General features: G+C 40.5%; 2 protein-coding genes across 5 annotated transcripts; both read left to right on the top strand.

The window, feature by feature from the left end:
* Window positions 1-4,180: 4,180 nt before the first annotated feature.
* Window positions 4,181-11,815, top strand: abhd6 (abhydrolase domain containing 6). Of its 3 annotated transcripts, none has more exons than XM_022742098.1 (9): window positions 4,181-4,242; window positions 5,383-5,510; window positions 8,172-8,331; window positions 8,624-8,737; window positions 9,429-9,561; window positions 9,653-9,813; window positions 9,961-10,015; window positions 10,320-10,420; window positions 10,682-11,815. In XM_022742098.1, exons 2-9 carry the CDS (start codon window positions 5,395-5,397, stop codon window positions 10,859-10,861), a joined length of 1,020 nt encoding a protein of 339 aa, XP_022597819.1. In that variant the 5' UTR covers window positions 4,181-4,242; window positions 5,383-5,394; the 3' UTR covers window positions 10,862-11,815. The 3 variants fall into 3 exon arrangements, with proteins under 3 accessions (XP_022597819.1, XP_022597820.1, XP_022597821.1); XM_022742099.1 differs by having other exon boundaries at window positions 4,242-4,264; XM_022742100.1 differs by lacking the exon at window positions 4,181-4,242 and adding an exon at window positions 4,577-4,603.
* Window positions 11,816-12,762: 947 nt separating this feature from the next.
* Window positions 12,763-15,889, top strand: rpp14 (ribonuclease P/MRP subunit p14). Of its 2 annotated transcripts, XM_022742161.1 has the most exons (6): window positions 12,763-12,843; window positions 13,538-13,678; window positions 14,014-14,098; window positions 14,326-14,402; window positions 14,587-14,665; window positions 14,919-15,077. In XM_022742161.1, exons 2-6 carry the CDS (start codon window positions 13,587-13,589, stop codon window positions 14,973-14,975), a joined length of 390 nt encoding a protein of 129 aa, XP_022597882.1. In that variant the 5' UTR covers window positions 12,763-12,843; window positions 13,538-13,586; the 3' UTR covers window positions 14,976-15,077. The 2 variants fall into 2 exon arrangements, with proteins under 2 accessions (XP_022597882.1, XP_022597880.1); XM_022742159.1 differs by lacking the exons at window positions 12,763-12,843; window positions 13,538-13,678; window positions 14,014-14,098; window positions 14,326-14,402; window positions 14,587-14,665 and adding an exon at window positions 14,409-14,493 and having other exon boundaries at window positions 14,919-15,889.
* The last annotated feature ends 378 nt before the right edge of the window (window positions 15,890-16,267 follow it).

Raw genomic sequence — 16,267 nt, 5'->3', positions numbered from 1 at the left:
TGTGTGTGCGTGTGTGTGTGTGTGTGTACTGACCTACTACCTGCAGGAATGTGAAGTATTCCTGTGGTTTCTCGGCCAGCGTTCCTGGGCAGTTGCGCCACTCAGCTGACTGTCTGACAGCTGTTTCCTGAACCATGAAAGAAAACCCAGAAAAGGATATTTTTAGTCCCAAACGGAGACAAATTTATTTGGTTTGAGTATCATGGACTTTAATAGCACCCTGCGTCATCGTGGAGGGATTACAGAGGAGCAGTGAGACTAATTCAGCACTTCCTCTGATTCAGTCCACAGATTATTTAAAATGGATTGCTCTAAATTCATTAAAATCCTGTTTTGGTTATATTTAGAATAATAGCACATTCAAAGTCTCAACCTTTGTCTGTCCAGTTTATTAAAAATGTAAAAGTCACATCCTGATATTGGCCTTCTGATCACAGGGATGGATTATACCTTTACTGAATGAATTAGAAAACATCAGGTGTTTTATTTGCTGTTTGGAACTGAATGGGAGTCAATTTCAGATTTAACTAAACCAACTCAAAAACACCAAGATACTTTTCTGACTAGGTGGAAACCAACCCAGACCTCAAACACTGTGTGGCTCATTGAGGAGTTATATGGACATGTCTACATGAACAAGAAAAGTAAAACTAAAACAAATGTACGGCAACATCTGCTGCACTCAACTCAAAATGTCAAATACAACAAATAACAAGCAACAAAAAAGTAAATGGCTAAAGAAACTTGTACAAATGCTCAGTGACGGTCCGTGCATGAAGTATAATTCTTTGTTTAGCTTTGGTAGCATACGTCATGCACGGACCTGTTTCTCTGTAACATTAAAGCTGCTATAACTTATATATTTATAGTAACAATATATTAAAATGATGTGACTGTGTGAGTGGGGTTGCTCACAGTTTAATGTTGTGTTATTCCATCAGTAACTGTAAGCCTGCAACTTACAATTATTTTCATTATCAATACATCTGATGGTAATTTTCTTTATCAGCTAATTGATTTTTTAGTGAATAAATGTCAGAAAATGGTGAAATATGACATCACTACTCCCTGATGTTCAAGTTAACATATTCAAATTAACTGTTATGACCAACAATCAAAGTCACAAAGATGATGAGTTTACTGTCATAATTAACTGGGAAAACAGGAAAATATAAAAAAAAAAGTGAGGTTTATTAATCATATATCTAAAATAATAAATAATACATTTTCTGTCAGTTGGCTAATCTATTAACTAATAATTTCACCTCTGCAGTATCTACTGGCATGTTTCTGTGTGTCAGGGAGACAATGAAACCGCCACATACAGTGAAGGTTGGTAGGTCCAGAGTAATAAATTCAATTTAATTTAGATTAACAAGAAAATTGATCCGGCCTCGATCAGTCACAGACACTGTATGTAGCCAAGGAGAGTAGAAATGTTGTGAAAGCAGTTTTGAACTTTTAGATTTCATCCAAATTAGAAGAAGAAAAAAAACTGATTATAAAATCTTCTTCCAATTTAAGGCCATTATTTTGAATTCTGTGAATATGTTGCGGCTTTTTATGACATTTCACTGTATTTTAATGCTAAAACTCCAGATAATCTAAACTTTTTGAATCGTTATGTATCAAACTTTAAATGAAACTCTTTAAATGAGATGAAGTTATAATAGTGTGACATTGTTAAGCACTTCACGTCAGAGTGTGGGGGGGAAACGGTGTGTTTACTTCTTGGCTACAGATTTGTTGTACATTGAAATACGCAGAACCTTTTACTAGGACTTTGAGGAAGTTGATGAAACCCTGGAGCTGAAACAATACAACTTTTATCATTCTTTAATCTCTGCGTGAATCCTTTTTTTCTATAGAGCACTGGTGTTACATCATATTCTGTGACCACTGAATGGTTATTTATCTTTAAAGACTAAATAATTTAAAAAATCTTTTGCTAACTAGATTTTGGGGTCCTAGACCCTCAAGGGCCCCAGATTCATCCTCCATCTTGTGACTCTGTTGTCCTTAGTTATTTTAGTTTACATTGATCTCATTTGTTTTAAAGTTCTGTTATTATCAAATTATTAATTTTTTTTCTGTGTCAAATATCAAAATATGAAAAATGTATTATTTCGGTCTATGGTTTTAATAAAAGCGGTTACACCACACAGTTATCTTACACACAGTAACTTCAGCTAATATTACAAGCTTTCTCCTCATATATGTGATATTTACCAAATGTGGACATGTATGCAATTAGCTATTAAGATTATTTTAACACTAAGATATAAAGTTTACCTCGAATTATGAATGCTAACTGTGTTAGCAGCGACTTTGTACCACGTATCCAGGAGCCTGCTGTGGTCAGGTAGCCGGTGTAGGCGGCCGTACAGAGCAAAGATCGTCTATACAGAAGATGCTGCACTACAGGCAGCGCCAATGGTATGAAATGAGACAGTTCCGGTCTCCTAATTGGGTGTTGTCCCTCAACCCCTCCCTCAAGTGAAGGCAACTGGCATGAAATGTGACAGTAGCTAATATTAAAATCTATCCCTGTCTAGATCCTTTGGGAAAGGAAGGACAGATCCGTTTTTGTTGTTATTACAGCCTGTTGCTGCACAAAGCTCGGGCATTTTAACAGTAACTGATGGATGACTTGTCCCTGTCGGAGCCTCGACTCCACGGCTTCTCCTATTGGTGCAGCAATTAACCTGTCAGCCCTCACCACAGCTGCTGCCGTTTAAGCATCAGAGGAAGAAAGTTTAAGAGCCCAGTGAGTACATCATTAGTGGCGGCTGACATGATAGGCAGCTCGCCTCTGTACCACCTTTGTGAACATTTGTGTGTAATTTGTGATTTGGTTTGAGATGCTGGTGTTGATTGTTGGGAACTGGGCTAGGTTTAAAATTCTGACTTTGCATCACACCCTTAGAAAAGACTGTTGGACACATTAGGAACAGGGATGCTGCTTCTTGTGTTTTTGGGTTGGTTAGAATCGCATAGTTAGGCTCTTTGTTGGCTCCCGTTCCCCTACTTCAGTTATCCTCTAGCCTTGTTAGTATTTTTGTTTACTTATTTACCCTCCTGGTTATGCAATAAATTAAATCAGTAAATTTGATTGACTAATAACACCTGGTTTTATGTTGCTTCCCTTTTTCCCCTAGCTGGGTCATAACATAAAGACACAACTGCCAACATACAGTGACTGGGAGCACAGTGCCATGACCTCATATACAGACACAAGAAAAACCAACATGGCTGCAATGAACTGAAACCTGGCTCTGTGAGCAGTGCACGGTCAGTAAGTGTGATACTCGGTGAGTAAAATTTCCCGGGCTGTTGTATCTTCTTTGCTTGCACCAATCAACTGCCTGGTACTGGATGCGAGTCCCACGGCGTCGGAGGTTTTATTTTCTCAGCAAAGTGGTAGCAATGTATTTAGTGTTTGCAGGTTTATGTGTTTATGCCGACAAATGTTCACTGTAATCAAACCATCTCTCATTAGTTGGATGTATCCCCTTGCAAGGCTGTGCAGCCATTTGTTTGTGTAAAATGCTACACCTGTCACACATGTTCTTAGCAGCTCACAATTGTTGGTTGGACCGTTATTCTGCCCCCCCTCAACTATGACAAAGTTAATGTCATAACTTGTTATTTATCCTTATTCACTTGGATAGTTTGATCGTTGATTGATGGAGTAATGTGGGTTTCAGAAGCTGACAAATTACTAATTAAAATAATTTATGTTATAACAGAGCAACAAGCAAACATTTCTTTTTACATATGTGCAAATATATATGTAATATTTGTAAGTTGAATCATAAAAATCCAGAGTTATTTAACATTAAGGAGTAGTTGCATTTATTTTACATTACATTTAGTTACATTTAGCTACATTTATACTGCCTCAAAGTTACATCTGGCCCTTTGAGGGCAACCATTATGCTGATGTGGCCCTTGGTGAAAATGAGTGACACCCCTGCTGTAGGATGTAAATGTGACCTGAGCTGGTGGCGCCCTCGTGTGGCGTTTTTTCTTTCTTTTTTTTTACTATCACATGTACAGGAAAACGGTCTTTTTTTTTAAAATATATATTTCCAACATTGCCTGAACGCAGCACGGCCCGTCTCTTTGTACTTCCCCTTTAAGTGCAGATGAAAGTGTGTTGCGTAATTTGGGTGAAAGAGGAGGAGGAGCGGACTGAATGGAGGCCGGCCGGCGGTGACAGACCGAAGAGGACTCTGACAGGTACGGTCCCTCTCCTGCTCAGGTGATAATAGACACGTTATAATGAAACAGCTTCATTTGTCTTCAACTGCAGCATCTGACGGTGCGATTGAGCCACTGTGTGTGTGTGTGTGTGTGTGTGTTTATGCGTGTGTGTGTTGCAGTGTCCGTGTTATGTTCATGTGTGAGATGTTGTGTTTTGAAACACACGTTGAAAGGACGCTTAGAGAATCATAACCAGGATACACATGTGTCTGAAATATATGATGTCGATCTGCTGGTTCTCGGAGCTGCTTCAGATTTATTCTCTCACCCTTGAACCTTCAAAATGAAAAGCAACTAACAGGAAAACTAACAGGAAACCAGCGACGGTTAGGTGAAGGTGAAGTTCCGCTTTAGCTTCTTTAATGTAAACTCTTTTCTTTGCTGCTGACAAATATACACTTTTATTTTGACAATCGCAACTCAACGTCCACTTACTTTTCAGTCCTTTCAACCGTGTCACAGTCTTCATCAGCGGGTTTAGTTTGTACAGTACTTGTCATGTGTGTTGGTTTAAAACATAAAAGTTTATTCTTGATCCTTGGGAACAAAGTTATTTGGCAAAACATTCCCACTTCAAGATCCACTTTTCTGGATTATTTTTTACATATAGGCTACATGATTATGTGTTTATTTTATTTTTTTACACATAGACAAACAGACTCTTATAACATTATTTATAGAAAATTAAATATAAAATCAAAAATGCAGAAAAAAAAAGATTTCAGCAATGAACTGGATTGAACTGCCATTGTTGTTATTTTATAAGGACACATAAAAACACCACAACTGATTTTAAACATTTAAATGGCTACGCTGACATTTTGGGATATTTTAGGTTCCTGGGCAAGAAATTGAGCTGACGGAGGCTAACAGTTTCCCTCTGCTTCCAGTCTTTGTGCTAAGCTAGGCTAAGTAGTCTGAACACACGTATGAAACTTATATTCACCTTCTTGTCTGACTCAGTAAACAAACAAACTTTCTGAGTTGGTTTATTTAATCACACAGAAGGAATGGTGAAACTGCCTTTAAGCTCATCATAACCATCATAACATGAATGGCTCAGCATCCACATTTGAGACAACAACGTTTGTGTTTTTGTGTGTTTTATTTTGAAAGGAGTGTGCAGCTATGGAGCTGGGTGTTACTAAAACAATGCTAGCTGGAGGTGTTCTGGTTCTGCCTGTCCTGGCCTTCATCACCTCCTTCGTCTTCTGGCCCGGAGCGCTCCTTAAGGCCTACAACTGGTAAAAACACCAACACACCCAGAAATACAACAGACTGGTGATTAGTTCATGTTTGTTTATTAGTTTTTAATGTTAGCAATGATCTGACAGATTTTACTTCATGAGATGATGTTTTCCAAAAATAACAGATAAAACTGACAGAATGCGTCAAAGTTAGTAACTTATGTTTACTCGTTACTTGTTCCTACAATTGGATTTATACATTTAATTAAGAGGTCATTACACAAATGTCAAACGTAGCTATAAATTTATATTTTAAGATAATTTTTTAAAATTTTCATTAATACCATTTTCCTCTCGGGTAATCAAGGCATGAACAGAAATAAAAGTACTGTGATTTTCAAGTTTTTAGTTTTCTATTCTTCTATGTAGCAGAGCATAGACAGGAAGCTACTTTGAAAGCAGAACTTTGTCAGCTACCAATGACCTGACAGTGGAAGAAGCTGAGCTCCCCTACGGATAAATGTAGTTTATTTAATTAAAGCTAATTAGAAAAAGTAGTTCAGACTACTTTGATTATGTACATGTGATATGAAATTCTGACAAAGAAAATCACATCAGTTGAGTTTATTGCAAAATGTTCCTACTTGTTTACAGGTCATAATATAAATCATAAATATAAAACACCCCACTGTTCATGGGAAATTGCTGGGATGTCAGCTTTGGTTTTGCAAACAATAATTGCGTAAGTATGACCGTGGTGATTCTTCCTCAGGCCGAGATTCAGGAGGTTTATCTGTGATGATGTTGTCACTGTGTGAGCACAGAGCAACACTCGCCCTTGGCTTTTGCGCATGCACTACACAAAGGTCAAGTGTGTGGTGGTGAAGAAAAATGGGGGCAGGGTTGGTCAAAAACAGGTTCAAGAGAAAAGAGAAACAATGGTAAAATAAAATACTTCTGATAGAGTATAATACTCAGACAAGTTAATTTGGTTTCCAGACCAACAAACCTTAACAAATACTGATCTGATTTTTTTTTTTAATGTACTTGAATTTACTTTTTAATTCACTGAGATCATTCATTTTCTCCAGATGATTAACCCGTTTTTGTTTGAACACATGATCTTGCTGTTGTAAACACAATGTGTATTTTAAAATCTTTAGATAAAAATGATTTTGTCAGTGTTCAGCTGTGCACTACAGACTGTTGTTGAGCTGTAATGTCACTGTCTCCAAAATGCGCTCTTATTGTGAAGGAGCAGGACTGGTAGTAGTGTGACCTTTCCTACTGGACTTTGACTAAGTTGTAAAAAAAAAACAGATTATAGCTGCTATTTCTGTCTCTCTCTCTCTCTCTCTCTCTCTCTGTCTCACACACACACACACACACACACACACACACACACACACACACACACACACACACACATACACATTAAAGTGCTGAGTCACTGTCATGTAACAGTTTTATCAGCAGTTTTGTAACTTGAATAAAAGTTAAAGATCAAGTTAGAAAACACTGAAATATTAACTCCCCCCCAAAAAAAAAAAAAATTAGGTAATTATAAGAATATGAACGACAGTAAAGAAATTGTTTAAAAGCATATCAAACATATTGATTGATTTTTTTCAGTTATGACCTGTATCTATGAATACTGTGCCCAGAGAAAAATATTGTACTCAATACATTTTGTGCAGAGGATGAATACTGCTATTGTGGACCTTGACTTTTCCTCTGACGCTGGTTGACATCATTGTGGCTTTCAGTGAATTATCTTAGCAATAGTTGAATGATTGTCATGAAATCTGGTGCAGAGGTCCATGGCCCCGAGGACTGAGCTAAATAACTTTGGTGTTACCCTGACTTTTCATCTAGGGCATCAGGTTCATCCCCGTCAGTGTCAGCTGTAGTTTTGTGCTAATTAGCAAATGTTATCATGCTAACGAGCTGAAATAAGACGGGAACATCTATCGTGCTAAACATTAACATTAACACTGACATTGTGAACATGCAGACTCTTACGTTTGAGGAAAACACATGATGTGAGTGGCACAAAGTCGATCAACAACTATTGATCTTATTTAGATGAGATTTCCTGATCCCATCCTGCTCTCCAGAGGATGAACCTTTCAGATGTTAGTGACCCCCTGACCTTCCCTCTGCTGCCACCCTCTGTACAAACTTTGCACTGTAAGCCCCAATTATGAAATGACAAACATATGGTCTCATAAAAAGTGTAACTGTGAAGACAATACACAGAGGTGCTTTACATAAAAATAGATAAAAAGAACAGGACATTTATTTTATTCATTTCATCTTTATTTAATCAGGCAATCTCATTTAGATTAAACTCTTTTCCATAGAGACCTTAGCTTAAAGGAGCAAGAGACAATCAACAACAAAAACATCAGAACTACACGATACAAGAAACGAAGAAATGAAGAATTGACAAAAACATTCACAATAGTCATAAAATACATCAGATAATAGAGATTTAAAATCTCTAAGGGAAATGTAAGAGTCTAGTTTGAGGGTTGCTTCCATTTAAATGGTGCCTAGAACCTGAAACCAGTTCTGCCAATATTAGTGTGACTCATACCTGTGTGGCTCTGTAATCTCTCAACACATAATATAGATGTCTCTTTATGCAATTTCAAACAACTTCAGACGACGTGGGCGCGTGATAACCCGCAGTGATGCTGTTATAATCCTCCCCAGGTACTGGCGCCGCAGGCTGGGGCTGGTGGTCCGCTACTCTCACAGTGGAAGTTACCGCTTCTGTTATTCCAGCCGTGGGACGCCGGGGGGCGCCACACCATCGATGCTGCTGCTGCATGGCTTCTCCGCCACCAAGGACATGTGGCTGCCCGTCGTCAAGGTAACACATACAGTACATACACACTGTAATGCCCGGCTCATCACTTAGAAACACCTGGACACTTCGAAATGTGCGCAAGCGAAAGGATAGAGAGGACAGAACGGAAATAGATGAGAGGAAGGGAGGAGGAGAGGAAAGAAGGTGTCATGATCTATCTATCTATCTATCTATCTATCTATCTATCTATCTATCTATCTATCCTCAAACATCGACCACATTTTGTCACTTTTCCAGTGTGAACGCGCGTCTCATTTCCGTCCGTCTTGGGTGTGTTTGTTTTCTTCTCCTCCAGCACATCCCCAGGAACCAGCATGTGGTGTGCGTGGACATGCCGGGACACGAGGGGACAAGTCGCACCTGTGCTGAGGACTACAGCATCCAGGGCCAGGTCGGCCGAATCCACCAGGTCTGTACAAAACCCACACCCCTCGGTGAGAGACGGATCTAGAGAGTTTAAGGATCAGACTGTGCAACATCAGTCGAAATGCTTTATAAAACACACATGGGAGAAAGTGAGTGATGAATTGTAATTTTATTCCGTGCAGAGAATAAAATGACGCATTTTCTGGACTCCTGACCGGCTCTGGAAGACTCAGTTCATCTTTCTTCAGCTTTGCTCTGTGAATCCCAACAGACTGCACCATCTCACTGTCGGTTGCAATGTCACTAGTTACTTTAAGGAACAGTCTGGGGAAATACATTAAAGAATATAATGAGAAGATGGATATTTATCTCCTGTACGGAGCTGGAGTCAGGACTTGGTTAGCTTAGCTTAGCATAAAGACTGGAAACAGGGTGTATATATCCACCTACCAACACCTCTAAACCTCACTAACTATCATGTTGTATCTCATACGTTTAATCAGTTCACAGACAGAGATTTAAAAAACAAAGATTTGTGGTTTTCGGGGGAGTTACAAGCTGGAACTATTTCTTGTTGTGGTGCAGCGTGTGCAGCTTTGATGTGGTACCATCTATCATGTCTGAACAAAGACTAAAACTAAAACCTGTGTGCTGCATGGAGGCACTGGGCGGAGGGATACGCTGTTGTTCTCCTGAGAGACAATGAAATATGTGACACTTCTCTGTGTGTGCAGTTTGTGCAGAGCATCGGTCTGGATAAAAGACCCTTCCACCTGGTCGGCACATCGATGGGTGGGAACGTGGCAGGGGTGTATGCTGCCCGCTACCCTGCTCACCTGTCCAGCGTCAGCTTGGTGTGTCCCGCAGGTAAATTCAGCAGGCGTCTGATCTACATGACGTTTCAGCGTTTCCCTCCAGGATTCAAACCTTCCTCCTCCTCTTCCTCTCTGTCCTCCAGGTCTGGTTTATCCCACAGACTCTGAGTTCATCATTCGTCTGAGGGAGATGGAGAAGAGTCAGGAGGAGGAGGAGGCGATTCCTCTGATCCCCACCACTCCTCAGGAGTTGGAGAACATGCTGAGACTCTGCTGTCACACCTCCCTCAACCTCCCCCGACAGGTACAGGACTGTGCTGCCTGCTCTCAAATCAACATTAAGACTCTTTCAAGGCTTCACACAGCTCGCTTCCTCAATATAAAGTATCAGTATATCGTGTGTGTGTGTGTGTGTGTGTGTGTGTGTGTGTGTGTGTGTGTGTGTTGGCAGGTCATGCGAGGTCTTCTGGACAACAGGATCCCCAACAATGATTTCTACAGAGAAGGTCAGTCTATAGAATCACTCTGCTGATTTTCTCCTCCTCCTCTTCTTCTTCTTCTTCTTCTTCTTCTTCTTCTTCTTCTTCTTCTTCCTCTTCCTCCTCTTCCTCCTCTTCTGTTGCTCCATTAAACGAAGTTCTCTGTGACAGATTATGGATCAATGATACAGTACTAAGAAGCACGCCTTTATTTCTAATTTCCCCTATTTTATAAGTGTATTTGTTAATTTTTATGTAAAAAGCTTCTTGCACATTAAAAGCCCTGCAGCAGCTCAGAGAGAGTGTGTGTGTGTGTGTGTGTGTGTGTCAGTGTTCATGGAGATCGTCGGGGAGAAGTCTCGTCACTCGCTGCAGGAAAACCTTCATCTGATCACGGCGCCTCTGCAGGTCATCTGGGGGAAGGAAGACCAGGTAGGTGAATCACAGAGATGGTCGATTAGATGTTAATGGAAAACCACAAATGTCAACCTCTTGGTGGCGCTAGAGAAAAGGTCAGAAGATCACCAAAGTCAGTAGGATTCATCCTCTGGGGACCATGAAAAGTTGTTGAGGTATTTTAGTCTGACCTACATTGCTATCGACAGAGCCGTGCCGCTAACGTTGCTAATGAAGTATGAATATAATAAATCAACAAACATGACAAGCTGCTAATAAACCTGTCTCCTCTCTCAGGTGCTGGATGTTTCGGGGGCAGCTGTGCTGCAGGCGGCGCTGCCCGGCTGCCAGGTGGAGCTGTTGGACAACTGCGGTCACTCGGTGGCGTTGGAGCGACCCAGGAAAACCGCCAATCTCATCATGGACTTCTTGTCTGCACAGGAAGTCACCGGGGAAGACGCTAAGAAACATTCCTGAAGAAAACTTTTGAACTCTACACCGACCCCTGACCTCACAATGGATGATGTAGGCGAGGAGACTGATTGTTATGATGAAGATGATGAGGATAATGATGATGGAGGTAATGATTGTGGTATTGAAACTCTTTTATAGGTTATTGTGAGACTTTTCTACGACAACGTATGTGAAAATTAAACGAACGCACAAAAATTCCACTTATCAGCATATACCTATATATGTGTTTACTAGGTTGGATCTTACACAGCTCTACTGTCATCTCTGTTTCAGATGTTAATGTTGAATGAAAACATTTTAGGATTTTGCACATTTCTCTTTCAGTAAACTGTATTTCAGTCTCTGTTTCACTGAATGGTTGGTGTCTGTATGTGTGTTACGTCTCCCGCTGGGACCTGACTGCATATTTAACCTCATATGAAAAACATTGCAGGTGAATGAGTGTGATTTATGTGTGATTTTTATCCTGTTTAGAAAGTAAAAAAGTTTGATAAATGAAGTGATTCAGTCCTTTTAACACTTTTAGTACAAAGAGTGTGTATGACTACAGAATTAAAACCAATTAAGTGAAAATGATTGATTGATTGATTGATTGATTGATTGATTGAAAACTTGGGCGCTAGTTTTTGTTTTTTTCATTTACCAGACCACTGGGGGACACATGTCTCTAGCTCTATCAAGAATTTCAAAGAGGAGATAATTTTGTCAAGATGTATCACTCCACAGCAACAAGTTGTCTATCTTGTATTGTGCATGTGACGTGTATTACAGTGGTAGGCAAATAGAAAATCTGGCTCTTCAACAAAAACATTTGGCCTCTTAATGAAAGTTTAAGTTTTTACTTTCTTTGTTTGCATCAAAACCTTTGCATATTTTTGTTTACATTAACCTGCTTCAGGTCACAATGTAAATATGAAAGTTGTTTAACTACCAATAAAACTTGTAGCAAGAAATGTAATACTGCATTTAGATATGTGATTTGGTCTGAGAAATCCTTAAATATTGTCAATACTTATTTGTTTATTTATTTCTTTTTTTTATCATATTCAGATCCTTTACTTAAGTACAAGTCATTTACCTCTTTTGGGCCTTGAACAGTTATTTAAATAAAACCATCTGAGAAATTTAGAAGAAAAATCAATCTTTGGTGGAAGAGTGAACAACTCTACTTTTTGTCACAGATAACAAGACAAAACGGTTTGGAGCTACTGGTTTCATGCATTGTATTTTATAATCCTCGTCATATGTTTCATTCAATGTAAAATCTTTATCATGGCAGATAAAAGCTTCCTCTAAAATGAAGTATAAAATATAAAGCAACAGAAAATAAAATTTAAAGTACAAGTTCCTCAAAAATGTATTCTAAGTAGTAATGTAATTGAGTAATTGTACTTAGATACTTCCCCCCCCCATTGCCTGACAGAAATGAACCAGGGCTTACTGTTTGTGGATGTCATGCAGCATTGACGCAATGTCAACAGAATGGGAAGACCCGCCGCTCTGAATTGGGAGTGTTCATGCTTTATTCCAACGTGGTAAATATTAGTGTTAATAGTGTTAGTAGTGCTGGAAGTTGGACTGCATGTATTGCACTATTGCCCGAAGCACATTTCCACGCGGGGACAATAACGCTTACTCTTGAAGTCACACCAGCTGAACACCTTAAATTAGCTGTTTTTGTTCTATCACGTATTTGCGGCAGATGGTCAGATACAAACAAACAATGTATAGCTCCTTTTAAATAAGCTAAACGTAATGTATCACTGTTAATATTGCATCTTCTTTGGGTTTAACTGACAGCGGTGGTACATTTGCAGCCATTCTGCCAACAGTTCGTGAACGTTGTCAGATAATCGCGATCTCTCTCCGACTCGCAATTAAAGACCTGAACGCACCACAATGATCGCGCATGCGCTGGTACGATTGTTTGCTAGGACGCAGTAATCTCAAAACACACTCTTATCTCTGTCGTGTCGGTGCTGCTGGTGAGTAAAATACTGCAACTTTTTGTTATACATCACGGCAATAACAAACAACAGCTTGTTAACCGTTAGTTATTTCTACCGGACATCGCAAGCGGCTACTAGCTAGTGTCGTTAGTTAGTTAAGCTAGCTCGTGTTTGACCTCCTGTTAGCTAGTTTAGCTTCTCGTGGTACAACCATGCGTGTCTGACTTTGTGAAAGTGGCCAAAAGTTTCACACAACACTGGTTCAACATAATCAGCGGTGGCATATGTTAATAAGAGAAGACAAGTGGTGTATGATATACCACTCAGACTCCACACAAGAAAGACACATAGTGACATATGTTGACTGTTTTACAAGTGGCATCACAATGCTGTTTGACCGGCTGATGGCACAGGAAAACGCACGTCACTGTTGTGTGCCACCTGAAAACTGTGTCACTGTTGTTCCACTGGCAGATATTGGACACATCCATACACCAACAACCTTTTCAGGCTTGTGCAAATTACGTATTGTTGTTTAGAAGGTGTATGTAATAACATGGTTACAGTGCATCAACCTCGTAACAACAGAAAACACCTTCATGTTTGAGTTTAACCTGCAGGATTGGTAGGTTTGTGTACAAATCCAGACCTGACAAACAGACCTGGATCATATAAAATCATATTGATGTTAATGTAACATCTCTTTAAGCTGTAGTGGTTTGTGTTTTAGTCTGAAGTCAGCTGATTGACCTGCTGCTCATCACTGATGCTTTAATATCATGAGACCTGTCGACAAGAAGGGCGAATCTGCTGTTTACCAACGGGTCGTGTTAAAGAACGCCTCGCCGTACCACTACATGAAGGTCTGCCTGTAAGTCACTGCAAGATGTTTTTGTTTATTGTTTGTTTTTTACTCTAAAATTCATTCAGCAGAGGAGCTGGGTGATAATTCAAAGTTTCTTTTATTGTCTCTCCATAAAATGTTCAGTACTGTGCAAAGATTTTAGACACTTTAGATGTTTAGTTTTATATCCATTCAACGGTACGATCAGGGAGGCGTCTGATAGGTCTCACTTTACCTATAGTGCCTAAAACATTTGCACAGTAATGTATAAATAAATAATGTGTATTGATCTATAATTTCTGTACAAGTCTATGTGCACTACCGTTACATCCATCACAAATGATATTTCTGTGTGTGTTTAGTGTCCTGGAAGATGAGTCTACCAGACTGAGTGCAGTTGATTTTAAGCAGTTCATCATCACAGGTCTGAAGAGCCTGTTTGGAGAGGTGAGTTCATTAACACGGCCGTGGTCGCCGGTTCGAGTCCCACTGCTGCTGAACACTGTGTGATATCTGCTCAGAAGCTGTGAGGACCTGTGAATGTAAGCCTCCAGAAAATGTCGAGCTGGTGCTGAAATTAGCTTGATCAATAGAAAATATATAAAAGCAGTTTTGATATTGGATTCATCTTCAGACTCGCTGCATATCATTAATATATTTTATATGTTCCTCAGGTGGGAGCAGCTCTGAATTTTGACCTGTTGAAGTACAATGAGGAAACCCTCTCTGCTATTTTGCGTGTTTACAGCAGGTGAGCTTCAGTCACACTGACGTCAACATCAGCAGGACAGGAACAAGTTTCCACTCCTGTGTCACTTCGTGGTTGAAACCATCTGCTACAGGTGATGGAACTAGACTAGATGTTTTTTTTTAATGTGTGTGTGTGTGTGTGTGTGTGTGTGTGTGTGTGTGCGCGCGGTTGCGGTTGTTTTCAGGGGTTTGGTGAAGCTGTGGAGCTCTCTGACTCTGCTGGGCTCCTACCAGAACCAGGCCTGTGCCTTCAGAGTGCTGCAGGTTAGCAGACTTCATTTTCACTAAGTCGGCCTCACGGACAACCTGCCTGCTTGTATGAACAGATTCATTCTTAAGTGGTTCTTACATCAGACCTGATTAAAGAAAATATGAGACACTTGAAATGTCAAATGGGGGCCCTGCATTCTATTTTATCACAGCTAAGTTCCCAAGGTCAAAGGTCAATCTCCATGTTTGGGGAAAAAAAAACAACATTTCTTTCAGTTTGACAGGTTTTGTCTTGTGTCATCTTCAGGTGTCGCCCTTCCTGCTGGCGCTGACGGGAAACAGCCGAGAGCTGCAGCTGGACTGAAGGAGGCGGAGCATCGTTTTCTTCAGGATGAGTTTCATATGGAGGGGTGTCTTTAACAAGCCGCGGCTCTGCCTCTCTACCATCGCAGTAGCTCATCCCCTCTGCCGGCTCCTCCACGTCGGCCAGCGAGCGTCCCTCACTAAAGCTTTCTCCTCCCGCGATGTGGAGCTGTTCGCCAAGCTGACGGGCGACAACAACCCCCTCCACCTGGACCCGGCCTACGCTAGCACCACCTCCTTCGAGGCGCCCATCGTCCACGGCGTCCTCATCAACGGCCTGATCTCCGCTGTGCTTGGCACAAAGATGCCCGGCCATGGCTGTGTCTTCCTGCACCAGGAGATCCGCTTCCCGGCGCCGCTGTATGTTGGTGAGGAGGTGCTGGCCGAAGCCGAGGTCCTCAAGATCAAGATGTCATTCGCCTTGATCACCGTGACGTGCTCGGTCAAGGACAAGGTGGTGATGGCCGGGGAGGTGATGGTGATGATGCCCGAGGATCAGCAGAAGAAGGGGTGAGAGGATGGGGAGGAGGAGATGAGGACAGAGGTCAGAGGTCACAGCACCATGACAGTAACCAGATCAGATAATGTAATGGTCTGTGATTAAATATGGCCGCTGCAGCACACACTGTGCAGCTCAGCATCTTCTGAGCTCATATGGTGTCGGTTCGCAGCAGCTTTTGTAGTCAGTGGAATTCGCTCCATCTTTATTTTCATGTTGTTATTTTTGCTGCTTTTTGATGATGTACTACAACCATGACAAGAAGAAGTGCGTTTGTTTGGACACATACCAACCAGAGAGACATGTCAGTCAGTTGATGATTGATCGTTGAGTATGTGTACTTTGTTGGATCAGCTCTGTATTTTGTTTAACATTTGAAATTTTTGTGTGGAATAAAAAGGCTATCTTTTACTTTGTTTGGACCATTTACGTCTTATCACAGTGCAAATACACCAGAGCTTTTCAGTCCAATTCACTTTCAATGCCTCTACTTTCGTCATGCTTGCCCCTGTCACCTTGCTGTGGTGCTGTTTTTTAATTCATATCTCTAAAGGGATGTCCAAGCCTGCACCATGGAGGGCAAGTCAATCACCTCAGCAGGTGATTTCTAACCTGTCAGTTATTTTCTAGATTAATTGTTTGATCTAAAATGTCAGAAAATAGTGAAGAATGCCAATTAGAATTTCCTAAAGCCCAACATGATTTCTCCAAATAGGTTTTTTTGTCCAATAAAATAATTTAATGAAAAAAAAAAAAGATTTACTATCACATAAGTTAAAGAAAAATCGGTCTAA

The sequence above is a fragment of the Seriola dumerili genome, unplaced genomic scaffold (genome assembly GCF_002260705.1).
Source record: "Seriola dumerili isolate Sdu_G_001 unplaced genomic scaffold, Sdu_1.0 BDQW01000066.1, whole genome shotgun sequence".
Taxonomy (NCBI): Eukaryota; Metazoa; Chordata; class Actinopteri; order Carangiformes; family Carangidae; genus Seriola; species Seriola dumerili.
This window is presented reverse-complemented; position numbering and strand designations above follow the sequence as displayed.

Bases quoted from the DNA above. Each gene is read 5' to 3' on its own strand.
- abhd6 (XM_022742098.1), top strand. From the start codon at position 5,395: ATGGAGCTGGGTGTTACTAAAACAATGCTAGCTGGAGGTGTTCTGGTT. The intron at 5,511-8,171 runs GTAAAAACACCA...AATCCTCCCCAG, and splicing joins CTCCTTAAGGCCTACAACTG to GTACTGGCGCCGCAGGCTGG. The intron at 8,738-9,428 runs GTCTGTACAAAA...CTGTGTGTGCAG, and splicing joins AGGTCGGCCGAATCCACCAG to TTTGTGCAGAGCATCGGTCT.
- rpp14 (XM_022742159.1), top strand. From the start codon at position 15,003: ATGAGTTTCATATGGAGGGGTGTCTTTAACAAGCCGCGGCTCTGCCTC.